The following is a 14579-nucleotide window of genomic DNA, read 5'->3' on the forward strand; positions in this document are numbered from 1 at the left end:
GCAGAGAAGGAGGAAAACCACTGAAATACAAGTATCCCTCACCATGGGAATCCATTTGGTTTCTCAGTTTGGACAGCAAGTTCAAATAGTGAGTTTAGGTATGAAGTTTAGGATAATAAGGAATACTACACTATTAAAATATACTTGGTCATAGAGTTTTGGGGGAAAAAAGAAGAACTGAAAATTTCTTTATAAATGTGGGAGTGGAAAAGCCTTTTTAAATCTGGATTCAAAACCCAGAAGCCATAACGGAAAAAAAACACCCTTGTAATACCAAAAGCCAAACTAGGGGGCCGGCCCAGTGGCGTAGTGGTTAAGATTGCACATTCTGCTTTAGTGGCCTGGGGTTCGTCAGTTTGGATCCTGGGCACAGACCTACTCACCACTCATCAAGCCATGCTGAGGCGGTGTCCCACATAGGAGAGCTACAAAGCTACAACTATGATACACAACTACGTACTGGGGCTTTGGGAAGAAAAAAAGAAAAAAAGAAGAAGATTGGCAACAGATGTTAGCACAGGGTCAATCTTCCTTAAAAAAAAAAGCCAAACTGGGAAAAATATTTTCAAATCATATAGACAAAGGGCAAATCTCCCTAATACGTTAGAGCTTCTACAAATCTATAAGAAAAAGAACATTGCAGTGGAAAATGGGCAAAGATTATGAATAGTTATTTCACAGAAGAAAATTCAAGTGGCTCTTAAACATATAATGATCACTTCATACCTAAAGAATGCAAATTAAAACTACAGTGAGTTACCATTTTCTACCTATCATGTTGGTACAAAGTACCATAACATTCTACTGGCAAGGCTATAGGGAAAGAGGCACACTAACATTGCTGGTATAAGAGTAAACTGACACAATTTTGCGGTAGCTACCAAAATTATAAATATCTAGCAATCCCTCTTCTGGAAAATTCACCCTACTAATATTCCTACACAAGTGTGAAATGACATATGTGCAAGGTTATTCAATGCAGCATTTTATAATCGTGCAAGACCAGAATCAACCCAGATGTTCCTCAGTATGGCACTGATTAAACAAATTAGGGTATATCCATACAATGGAATCTTATGCACTGTAAAGAAAAAAAAAAAGAGAACAGAATAAGGAAACTATATGCTAACATGGAAAGATCTCCAAGACAGGTGAAAAAAGCAATGCACAGAACAGTGTACACAGCTTATTAATATGGTTTATGTAGAAAAGGGGAGAGGAGTAACAATATATTTTAATTTGCTTGTATATGCATAATGCCATCTGGAAGGACACAGAAGAAACATAGGGGAAGGAGTGAAACTTTTTGTATACCATTTAATATATATATTTTAATTTTTGAAACATCTGACTATATTACATATTTAAAAAAACCTTAAACACAAAAGCTCTTGAAGATTTTGATTATCATACTTTTTTTGGGGGGATGAGGAAGATTGTCCCTGAGCTAACATCTGTGCCAATCTTCCTCTATTTTGTACATGGGATGCCGCCACAGCATGGCTTGATGAGCAGTGTGTAGGTCCATGCCCAGGATCGAACCCGTGAACTCCAGGCCACCGAAGCGGAGCACGTGAACCCAACAACCATGTAACCGGGCCGCCTCTGATTATCATACTTTTTAAAATCTAAATTCCAACTTCAAAAAGTAGTGCAATTAAATAAAAAAAAATTCCCCATACTTCTGTACAAAAATAAGCATATCTTACATAACTGGAAAACAGTCTGAAAAATATTAAAGCAGCTTTTACTCTGAAGATATAAAAACACATGGCTTTTTACAAAGCAGATTATCTTTAATTAGTTCAAATATACCACAGTTATTGAGTTACATGAGCAGCCAAGAATTTTACAGTAATTCACATCAAATTCAAAGCTACATTATTCTCAGGTTCCTTTTTCATTTCTCTCTAAAATGAATTTATGAACATAAACATCATATTTATAGGATGGGAAAAACTGTAATTTTCTACTTACATTTTCATTTTTCAAGATGAGTTTCAGGATTGCTTCTCTTTGTTTCAGAGCCTAAAATGAGGATAATTTCCAGTTAGTATTTTTTAAAAACCAAGGATCAACTAGTTTTCCTAATATTTCTTCCTTCCCTTGTAAACTACCTGACAATACCTACAGGAAATGAAAGAAACTCTAACAGAGGTCATGGAAACTACTGGCTAAAGCAAGTAGATTCTAGACTCTAGAGTAATCATTTGTGGTTGTCCCAGTGAACTATCTTCTTCTTCTGAATCCCCAGTGCCTAGCAGAATGTCTGGGAAATAACATGCCCTTAAATGTTTCTTGAGAAAGTAAGTGAATTCCTATGACTACCAAGGTCTTTCCTCTACAGCTCTGCAAATCTTTTCTTCATTTAGGAAACTTCTAAAAACTCACTACTGCCATAAAATTTTACCAGTAAGTGGAAAAGATGGCAACAATACCCCTTCAGGTCCTCCATTTCAAAATACAACTTCTATGTTCACTAATTTACATTAGTGAACTTTTATTTAGTGCTGATAGTATATCTGCCTACACGTTTGTATGCTTTTTCCCCCAGGGATGCTTCATATTATTATACCAGAGAACAGAAGCTATTATAGAATAGCGTAAATATAAATGCTTTTTAAAATTATTATGGCTGAATGCATCTTTTTTCCCACAACCACTGAAAAAACAGAACTGGTTACAATGAGTATCAAATCAAATGACCTGAAAAACAAAACCAAACCCTGCTGTTTCTGTAATTCAAGTGTGTTAAGTATGAAGGTTAATTTGGTATGTTATGTAATCACCAATAACTACTTTTTGTTAATAAACATCTAACTTGGAGAGGAGTTTTAAGGTAAGGTTAATCATACACTTTGACGTCATAGTTAGGCAACGAGAAAAAAAATACCCCATAGAGTGTGCGTGTGCGTGTGTATTTGCTCAACAGAATGAAAAGGGGATAATAAAATCCCAGTTTCTATATTAACAGTATACAATCTATAACAAATCTGATAAAATCTGTTACAACCCATTTTGATAACTCACACAATTAGTATATTAAACTTACAACTTGAGTAAAGGCTACTTTCCATGCTGTTGTATTCTATGTTCTATTCTACCATACATCGAAAATCTTTGTTTTCTATTGGACTACAGGCAGAGATTCTATCAAGGTAATCTCCGCCTTCAGAACCACTGAGGTAAACTAATTTTTAAAACAAATGTTCCGATATCTTGCTAACGAAATTGAAATCCTTGAGCAAAGCATACAAAGTCCATCTAAACCCGACAGCAGTCTACCTTTTGCGCCTCATCTCCATCTATTTCCCAGATGCCCTAACTGAACTACCCCCAGAAGTCACCATTAAAAGTGAGCTTCCACATCTTTGTTCATTCTGGCAGGAAAGCCTTTCCTTGTCTTAGCTGACTATCAAATTCCTAGCACCCTTCAACGCCCAGCTGGATTTTATAAATTTCACTAACTCCTCAGACAGAATTATTAGTTTTCATCATCATCTCAGCTTCTCACAATTCTTTAAATATACCTTTGTAAAGTACATTTTACATTATTTATTTATGTATTTGGCCCCCTGCAACACAATTCTTTGAGGACAGGGGCCATGCTCCATTCACCAGAGCCTAGCATGTGTCTGACACATACTAATGCTCAATAAATATTAGTCATGCTAAATAAATTTTATAGACTCTTACTCATCAAGTTAAAAAATCTCTCCATCGATTTACCAGGTAAATTTTCTAATAGAATGGTTAAGTATATGCATATCCCCAGAGGAAGTGGAGGTTGTAGCTGCAGCAAACAGTTGATCACAGTAATTTTATAGAGGCCACAACCATCAATTTTAGAAAACCATGTTTACTGCAACAAAGTGATCTGATAAGTTGCAGAATATAAAATGGGACAAATGATTTTTAGTCAGAGATGGTAAATGATATTACCATATTTTTATTTCAAAATTAAAAAGGCATGACATGGGCTGGCCTGGTGGTATAGTGGTTAAGTTCACGTGCTGCGCTTTGGCAGCCCAGATCCTGGATATGGACCTACTCACCGCTCATCAAGCCATGCTGGGGCAGGCATCTCACATACAAAGTAAAGGACGATGGGCACAGATGTTAACCCAGGGCCAATCTTCCTCAGCAAAAAGAGGAGGAACGGCAACAGATGTTAGCTCAGGGCTAATCTTTCTCACAAAACAAAACAAAACGAAACCCAAAAACCAAAAAAAGGCATGACACTAAAAGTTCCTCTACATAGCTATACATGTAACATGTTGATTGTACGGAGCATATCTTCTATTACCAACCTGGTTTTCTTTTTCTTTCTTCTCCCATCTAAAGGCAGACAAAATTCAAGATTTGAGGGTTTTGTGCAAAAATTATAGAGTATCAATAGGTTATAATCATCTACTTGAGGATTCTTCTTAAGTAACAAAAAAAGAATGCTAGAAAGAAAATAGAACTTGTTCAACATCACCCTCACATTCGCATTCTTAAAGTGTAATCTCTTAGCTACTGGTTAACTATTAATTCTGTCTGAGGAAAACACCGATTACAACTGCCAATAATTAATCAAATAAATCCCAGTTGTTCTTCCTGTTGGGCCTTTTGAACAGAACCTCAATCTCCCTAATTTCATCCTATGCTAAACCAGAGCTATAATTTAGATTTTCTTGTGTGTCTTCCATAGATGACTTGCTACATTCTAAAGAAAATCACTAAAGTGGCTAGGCAAACTTAAGGCAATTATATACTTTGAAGAGAAGCAAATAACATTGATCTTAGGAAAAAAAAAGAAATAAAAAAAGTGAGGAAGAGAGCAGAAAGGACAAAAACAATCATGGAGTGTCCTGCTCTATTCCTTCCTCGCCTGTCATAAATGAGTCCTATTAAAAACAACATTCTCTTCTTGAACTCATAGGTAAAGACCTGTAAAAAAGTGAATATTTAACTGTTCATAATATCAATCAAAAACACCTACAGGCTGGTTGATATGAAATCTCGTAGGCATTCTTCTCATTATAGCCGAGTCCAGATCCTGAGGACGATTAGTAGCTCCCATCACTATAACCTAAATACACAAAGAAAATACAAGGTATTAAATCTACCAATAATACTCCTCTTAGGTTGTTATTACTAGGGCTTAGAAGATATAAAAAAATTAATGGCATTTAAATCTTCTATAATAAATCTGATTTTAATCCAGTATTATTCAAATATTTATAGATACAAATTGAAGTTAATCCTAAATAGATCAAGTGATAGCAAAGCTGGTAAGACTGAGGCATTTCACTAGACTTCCAGTAGCTAAAATAACTTACTGTTCAGTTACTGAAGAATTACGTAAAAATTTTTAAACTATTGTATTTTGCAAAATATGGTTGCTTAAATGGCTACATGGCCATTTATGTTACAGCTTGGGAGTATATATGGGGGTATTTTTCAAGTCCTTTAATAATAATATTAAGGAGAGAATTATTTCCCTTAAGTCTGAGGATTCTGGTAATAGTAATATTATATCATGTACTTTTTCCTCTAGATTTCCCATCATCATCTCATGGGACTATCAGCACTGTAGGTGACATCTTCTTAATGCTAATAAAACCTTAAGCAATCCAACTCTAAACAAGAGCAACAGAATAAAAACAAACATCAAAATGTTGGGTAGAATTAAAAAAAAAAAAGAACAAGAACAAGAAAAAAAAATGCTGGTGGCCTTACCAACTTCTGGGTCTATGTCACTTATTTATAAAGGATGTAGAGATGAAAAATCAACATGAATAAAGACAAAGATATACAAAAGAAGTTAATTTCTGAAGGGCTTCAATGTTACCATTACTGTTAATAATGCTATCCACAATGAAATATATTGGAAATCTATGGAAACTTTTATTTTTTTAATATTATTTTATTTCAGCCTAAGAGGTCTTAGATTTCTGAAATAATATAAAATCTGACTTTTGAAAGATCCAGTCAATCTTATATTCTACTTCTACTCTTACATTTAAAGACATTCAGCAGCCAAATTACTTTCAATTAACTGTAAGAGGTTGCCACCTACAGGGAAAAAGTATAAATACAAATATAAATTTGAGAAATGTTGGCTCCACAGTATAACACAATTTTTTATTTGGGTGAAGTGGTCCTAAAATCAAAATATTAAATGCTCTTACCTATTTTTTTGACTTTCTATAACTCTATAAAGTTAATAAGAAAGGAAAAATTTCTATGAAAGGTAAAACAGTCTTAAAAGTGATCAAACGAATCACATAAGATAAAGGATGAGTATAAGTAAGCACATTTTGAGATCAAGTATATTAAGTGTTAAAAGAGAGGTTCTAAGTTGATATGAAGTTTGTTGAAGCCTGACCATATTAGGTTGCAGAGAATCATAAAAGGCATTGTGGTTGAGGCAATACCTGAAAAAAACTGAAAAATGGTCTGTATTTTGAGAAACATTCTAGGTAAACAAATAGCCTAAAACAAAATAAACAAAACAAAAAAACCAAGTATGGAAGCTAGAACGCTAAAAATTAGGATCAAGGAATGCAAATACAAATACGTATAGGATAATAACAGATATTCACAATGAAAAAGCGAGAGTGATTGAAATCACTTGTAGTTTCACTTAAAGAAGCAAATTTTCGGGCTAGCCTGGCGGCGTAGTGGTTAAGTTCACGTGCTCCACTTTGGCGGCCTGGGGTTCGTGGGTTCGGATCCCAAGCGTGGACCTACACACCACTTATCAAGGCATGCTGTGGCAGCATCGCACATAAAGTAGAGGAAGATGGGCCTGGATGTTAGCCCAGGGCCAGTCTTCCTCAGCAAAAAGAGGAGGATTGGCAATGGATGTTAAGCTCAGGGCAAACATTCCTCACCAAAAAAAAAAAAAAAAAAAAAGCAGCAATTTTATTTTTTGGTGAGGAAGGTTCACCCTGAGCTAACATCTGTGCCAATCTTCCTCTATTTTGTATGTGAGTTGCTACCACAGCATGGCTGATGAGTGGTGTAGATTTGCGCCTGGGATCTGAACCTGCAAACCCGGGCCACTGAAGCGGAGCATGCTGAACTTAACCACTAGGCCACAGGGCCAGCCCCCAAAAGAAGAAAATTTTAAGGAGTTATTTTAAGAGGCAAAAACAGATTAACTTTCACACATATATTAATTCTATTTAGTGCAAATGAGCTAAAATTCAAAATGGGAAGCAACAGTAAATTTTTAGTACTTAAGCAGCAAAATTAATGCACCTTTTAGGTAACAGTTAAAACTTTAAAAAATTTTTAAAACAAAATATGAGGAAACTTTTTATCATTTCACATTTTAAATAATCAGATCTAATTTTATGCCTCAGAACTTGAACTATGTCAATGAATAGCTTAAAAACACTGTTAGTTTTTATGTCTCATATCTTCATCTCAAGATGAGGAATATGTCATCAGATAACTTGGATTTCCAGCAGTGGTGATGGGTTTAATTGGGTTATTCAACTATTTTTGTTTCCTTTGGGGCCATATCATACTTACAGGAAAGCTAGCTGGGATACTGGGCTTCATACATAGTCATAAAACAGACAATTTTAGAGAAAAGCTAACTGGTTCATAGGAAAGAAGAATATGGCTAAAACTATTATTCAAATTAGTAATATCAATTTTAACCCCGTCAGCACAAAAAAAAGGTTAAGAAAATTGTTAATGGTGTTTAATAAAAAAGTAACATATTTATTTGCTCCCTCAAATAAAAACTTGTCATAATGAAAATCGTAAATACTATTAATGTAATCAGGAATTATGGTTCTGAAAACTCAGTTTTAAATTGTGCTGCATCAGAGCCATGCTGTGGGGCTCTAGATGAAGTGGCTCTAGAGTATACTTTATCCAATTGTCTCAATTTCTTTGGCTTTAAACAGTTGACTATTATACTCTGACAGGATGTAATATAATATTAAACTATTTTCTCTTACATGGGCTAACTATTCAATTGTCTAAGTGCTTTAAATATTGTTGCTTAGGAGGATAATTAGTTTTTGGAAACCTGTAACCTACTCCCATTGAATAGATTAATCAGAACCAATTATTAATAAAAACCGTTTCTATTAATGTCACCTAAATTGATCGATGTTGCGCTTTTTTCGATAATCATCCAACAAACACTAAAGGCAACTTGATGAAATTATACTTTCATAAAGGTGATGTAGAAGGACATGGCTTAATTTTATTCTTGAGAATGATGTGGTTCAGACTTTCAATTTACAGTAAAGTGGTGGACGTAGGCGATCCTTAAACCCTCTGGCTACAAAACATATAAAAATAATAAAGTCTAAAAAAATTCAAATAAATTAATCAACAAATCTGCAAAAAAGTAAAGGAATTAAGCTGAAGCCAAGAGTCAAGCTTATGCATAAAGGAGGTAAGCAAGGGTATAAGTTGACCACATACCATATGGACATGTACATATCTTAGCGAGTGGGGTGTACACTAGACACCATACAGGCCAGAAAGCTTGATTAGAGACCACTCTACATAAAACCAGGACTCATGAAGTACTACAGCCTGAGAAAAGTGGTGAAATATTAGAAAATCCATTCAGCAGAGTCAAGTCTTGTTTCTTGGATAGACATAAAAACACATAAACACACATGAAATTCCTGAGATTTCATTGTTCATGGCCAGCTAACATGGATCTCGGACCTGAATTTACCTATTTCTGTTAGGAAAAAAATCTGGCAGAAGATAAATACAAAATCTCCTTAGGGCAACAGGCCTTCAACATAGATTCCAAAAATTCACAAAGTTCTACCAAATATGATTTTTCCCATGAAGTCATAAAACACACAAGGAAATAGCCACTATAAACTCAAATGACAGAACCAGATTATCAGGAGTCATATGTTAGAATTATTGAATAAAGACCATAAAATGAATATGTTAACATATTTAAAGGAATAAATGAGAAATAAAAAAAAAAATCATAGAGCAAATACTTATTTAGTAAATATATACCAAGCACTATTATAAGCACTTTATTCAGATTAATTCTTTAAAACCCTACAATTCTGAGGTGGATACTATCCTTCCCTTTTTATAGATATTACCTGCTCTACGCAGATAGAGTGATTATATAATTTGGCCAAGGTCCCACAGCTAGTTGACACCAGGGCTTCAGTTTTCTAATCCAATTGGAAACACGAGTTGATGGGCAAAAGCCCATCACAACTGACCTAGCAGACTTGAAAAAGAATCTAAAATAATTTATAGAATTGAAAAATACAATAACAGAAACAAAAAGCTCAATGAAAGGGTTAAAGAGCAGAAGAGAGTCAACTGAACCTAGAATTAGCAAACTGAAAGAGACAAAGAAATTACCCAGAATGTAGCATAAAGAGACAGAAAATATGAAAGAGAAGTTAAAACATATGGAATATATAAATAAGGTACACCCAATTGGCATTCCATAAGGAGATCACATGGAGAATGGAGAAGAAACAATATTTGAAGAAATGATGGTTGAATTTTTTAGAAGTAATGAAAGATGTAATTCCAAATATATTATGTTCTTAAAAAAGGGCAAAAACAGATAACAAAATAGAAAATACCTACTAAAATTAAAACAATAGAAGAACACTGTTAACTTTCCAAAACTCTTCCATGAGATATAAATAGGTGATTCATGAAAAAAATAAAAAACAGAAAAATGGTTCTAGAACTTTCATTTCCAGCAATATGGCAGAAAAACAAACATGCTGGATAAAATTTTTTAAAAATTTCTTTTAAAATACATCATTCATCCGGTAAGAAAGTATAGAATCTTCAGAGGTGAAGAACTAAGTGGAAACAGGATCTCAAAGAGGTAAACTAAACAATATAGCTGGCTTTCTCTTTGGGTGTATACCAAGGGACCTGAGTTTTAGTTTCACAGCCTTGCCAGGGGAAGAGACAAAGCCTAGGATAGAAGCCTGTCTTGTATAAAATTGGGATCCTAGGGGTCGGCCTGGTGGAGTAGCGGTTGGGTTCACATGCTCCGCTTCGGCAGCCCAGGGTTCGCAGGTTCAGATCCCAAGCGTGGACCTACACATAGCTTGTCAAGCCATGCTGTGGCAGCATCCCATATAAACTAGAGGAAGATGGGCATGGATGTTAGCCCTGGGCCAATCTTCCTCAGCAAAAAGAGAAGGATTGACATCGGATGTTAGCTCAGGGCTAATCATCCTTACAAAAAAAAAAAAAATTGGGATCCTAAAGGAAGGTACATGTGACAGGAAGTGGGAAAATGTGTAAGTTTCAGCAACTAACAAAAACAATAAAATGAAAATAAGGTAAGTGACATAAGAACTGAGAGTAAAGACCATAAGGATTTTGGTAAGAGTCAAAAGAAAGATGTACAGAATACCCACGGCCACTAGTCACTTCCTCTTCTTTGGCATAATGGTTCTGAAAATTCCAAGGAGAGGCTTTTATTCTCTTTCCTCTCTTCTGTTGCATTTGTTTCAGGTGCTTAGGCAATCTATTACATTTTGTTAATTATGAGGCTCTCAAAATGGGTGAAAATGTATACAAATCATATTCTTTCAAATCCCCATCACTTAATGATAAGTATAATTATGAAAAAAACTTTTGTAAAAAAGCCTAACAAGTAGCCCAGCAAATTTTCTATTACCACCACCAACACCAATACCACAAGTTTAAGGAAGATTTCTTTTAAATACCTGGCAGCTATGATCAGTATCCAGCCCATCCCAGAGACTCATAAACTGAGCTTTCATCATAGCAGTAGCTTCATGGTCAGAACTTGAACGGTTTCGTAGAAAGGAGTCTAAAAGGAAAAAATCCTTAACCTTAGAATTAACAATGAATTATTCACTCTTTATATAATTTCAAATCATTAATCAAAAGCTGACAACTTTACGAAAGATTACAAGCAAAAGGGTTCAACTATGCCTTTTTACACATTATTCTGATGTAACAATTTTTGCAAATTATTGGGCAAATTGATAGACAATCGATTCAAAATCTTCCTTTCTTTCCTAAAAATACATTCATGCCAAAAAAAAAAATACATTCATACCAATATATATAAAAGAAATGAAGGATATGGTACTGAAAGGCTGCAAAAGGATCAAGCAGTGTCTGGGAGGAAAGTCTGTATGCTTTGCTTCAACTTTCCAGGTTATTTGCATCCTATGTATTCTTAATTATGGGGCTGCATCCTTTTCCCTCACATACTTTTCCTGGTAAAAAATTAAAATGACACTGGAAAATGTCAAAACACTATTAAGTGGGAAAATGTAGGATAGAAAACAGTCTAAAACACACATGCTAGCATGCACATACATACGTTATATATGGTAAAAAAGCCTTTAAGGAAATACATGAAAACGCTATTAACTTTGAGTCTCTCTCAGTGATAGACTTAAGGACAATTTAAATTTTCTCTTGAATTATTTTCTGTCTTCCAAATTATCTATAATGAACATAAAATGCTTTTAAAAAGGAGGAAAACATTTTTCTTCTAGAATGAAAAAACTGAAAGGTGGTACATCCTAAGAATGAAAAAAAGACAGTAAAAATAAATCCTAGATTTTGTAATACAATCCTATTTGAAATGTTGTCTTATGTCCCTTCAAATCACTGGCAATTTCTGAGTAACTTTCACATTTCAGCACTGAAACTCCAACTTGAAGTCTGTCAACAGGGTGTCTGAGAATTCAACTCAATTCTGACACTATCTACACAGAGATAGCATCAGATTCCAACAGGGTAAGGATTCCATCCTACAAGACTACCCCCCACCCCGCCCTCCACTTCAGATCCCAACAGCAAGCTCAGGTCAACTGAATGCATCAAATATATATTTCTTATAAATTACAAAATCTGATTAATAGTGCTGGAACAATTGGACATGCATATGCAAAAAAATAGATCTAGACACAGACCTTATAACTTTCACAAAAATTAACTCAAAATGGATCACAGAACTAAATGTAAAACATGAAACTATAAACTTCTAGAAGATAATATGGGAGAAAATCTAGGTGACCTTAAGTTTGGTGATGACTTTTTACATACAACACCAAAAGCACAATCCATCATAGAAAAAATGGATAAGTTGGACTTTATTAAAATTAAAAATCCTGCCCTGTGGAAGACACTTAAGATAAAAGACAAGCCACAGACTGGGAAAAAATATTTACAAAACACGTACCTGATAAGGAACTTGTATCCAAACTATACAAACAACTCTTAAAATTCAACAAGAAAACAACCCAATTAAAAAATGGGCAAAAGATCTGAATAGACACCTCACCAAAGAAGATATACAGATGGCAAATAAGCATATGAAAAATGCTCAACATGTTATTAGGGAACAGCAAAAATCCAAAAAACTGATAATACCAAGTGCTGGAGAGAATGCAGAGCAATAGGACCTCTCATTTATTTCTGGTGGAACTGCAAAACGGTATAGCCACTTTGGAAGACATTTTGGTAGTTTCTTGCAAAGCTAAACATAGTTTTATCACATGATCCAGCAATTGTGCTCCTAGATATTTACCCAACTGAGCTGAAAACTTATGTCCACACAAAATCCTGCATATCACTGTCATGAGTAGCTCTATTCATAATTGCCTGAAACTGGAAGCAACCAATATGTCCTTCAATAGATGAATGGATAAACACATTGTGGTACAAAGATACAATGGAATATTATTCAGTAATAAAAAGAAATGAGCTACCAAGCCACAAAAAGGCATGGAAGAACCTTAAATGCATATCGCTAAGTGACAGAAGCTAGTCTGAAAAGGCTACATATTGTATGATTCTAACTATATGACATTGTGTAAAAGACAAAACTATAGAGACAGTAAAAAGATCAATGGCTGCCAGGAGTTCAGGAGGGAGGGAGGGATGAATAGGTGAAGCACAGGTGATTTTTAGGATGGTGAAACTATTCTGTATGATGCTGTAATGGTAGATACATGAGATTATACATTTGTCAAAGCCCACAGAACTGTACAACACCAAGAATGAACCTTAATATAAACATGGACTTTAGTTATTAATAATGTATCAATACTGGTTCATAACTGTAGCAAACGTATCACACTAATGCAAAATAATGATAATAGGGGAAACTGTTTATGGGGGAGTATATGGGAATTCTGTATTTTCTGTTCAATTCTTCTGTAACCTCAAAACTGTTCTAAAAAAAAAAGTCTAGTAATTAAAAAAAAAAGCAACATCTGAGATTGCAAGACAGAAAGGAAAAAATTCCCAGAAATTCAAGAAAAAAGGGAGATGAAAATATGAGTGGTAAGAACTTGAGATGATTATGCCGCTGTTTGCATGTGTCTGTGTACAAAACAGGTATGCATCAAAAGGTTCTGCTTTTGTGTTAATATTCATGCTGAAGCCAAGATTCTCAAAAGGATGTACACTCACAGAAAGTGCAGGTAAGAAACAAATTCTGCTCACCACTATAGGGAGTTAAAGAAGCTTGTCTGTCTTGGCCTGGGCTCTGGGGGGAAATATGTCCATCCTGAAAAAGAAAAAACCAGGCCCAGAGGGGCTCTCTCTCAGGCTTAAAGTCTAAATTTGTACTGTCATTCAATCTAGGAACATCCAAGTTGAGAAATTATAAAAATTGGTCCTGAGTGATCAGACCCCAGAGGTTCTAAGTTGAAGATGGAAAAACTACTCTGGATCTTCTTAGGCAACACAGACTTCTCATATAAAAACAAATTGGAAGCCATCTAATGTTAGAAGTGACATAAGGAAACAAATTACTATGAAAGAGAATTAATTATATAAGAGAGAAGTAGAATTTCAGACAACAGAACAGTCCAAAAAACTATATAAAAATAGTATGTTTAAAATTTTGAAGACATAAAAGGGACTGAAATTCTAACAAAAGAGCAAGCTACAGTAAAAAAAGATAAATTTGAAAAAGAACAAATAAAACTTCTAAAGTTCAAATAAAATCAACAGAATACAAACCCAATGGTTGTGAGATTAAATACAGACAAGCAAAGAATTGCTTTTTATAACTTACAGATTGATTTTTGAGTTGCACCATTACATATCAACAAAAAATTTAAAATGCTGTCAATTAAAATTATAATACTAAAAGAAGAAAAAACTCTGCCAATTAAGTTATAACATGCTATCCCAATTTCAGGTATGTTATAATGTTAAAAAAACAAAATAACAACATGTATTAGAACTGATGAAACATGGTAGAGAACCAGATGATAAAACTGTGAAAATGACTCAAAATTAAGTAGAGAGTTGACGAATGTATGTTTTTTTAATAAAATGAAAGCCATATAGCATTAAAAAATATATAGTGGCTGAGAAATTTTCCAGAATTAACGAAAGCCATGAATCCTTAGATTAAAAACCACAGAAAGTCCTAGCAGGATAAATAAAAATAAATACAGAACTGGACAAACCATAATCTAATCTGAGAACAAGATAAAAATATAACAGCAATTAGAGAGAAAAGATAGATTACTTACAAAGAAATATTAGCTTATAAGCAGAATTCTCAAAAGCAACAAGAAAGATGGGAAGACAATGGACTT

The 14579-nt window shown here is 34.3% G+C and overlaps 1 protein-coding gene across 2 annotated transcripts in view; it reads right to left on the reverse strand.

The window, feature by feature from the left end:
• The window catches only part of ATAD1 (ATPase family AAA domain containing 1), a 51223-nt gene that overhangs the window by 13048 nt on the left and 23596 nt on the right, over positions 1-14579 (reverse strand). For both annotated transcript variants that reach the window (XM_058543459.1, XM_058543460.1), the window contains exons 6-8: positions 10707-10813; positions 4985-5074; positions 1978-2028 (exon numbers count right to left, since the gene is read on the reverse strand). In XM_058543459.1, coding sequence (XP_058399442.1) covers positions 1978-2028; positions 4985-5074; positions 10707-10813 — 248 coding nt within the window. The remainder of the gene's footprint in view (positions 1-1977; positions 2029-4984; positions 5075-10706; positions 10814-14579) is intronic.

Source organism: Diceros bicornis, chromosome 6, assembly GCF_020826845.1.
Source record: "Diceros bicornis minor isolate mBicDic1 chromosome 6, mDicBic1.mat.cur, whole genome shotgun sequence".
Lineage (NCBI taxonomy): Eukaryota > Metazoa > Chordata > Mammalia > Perissodactyla > Rhinocerotidae > Diceros > Diceros bicornis.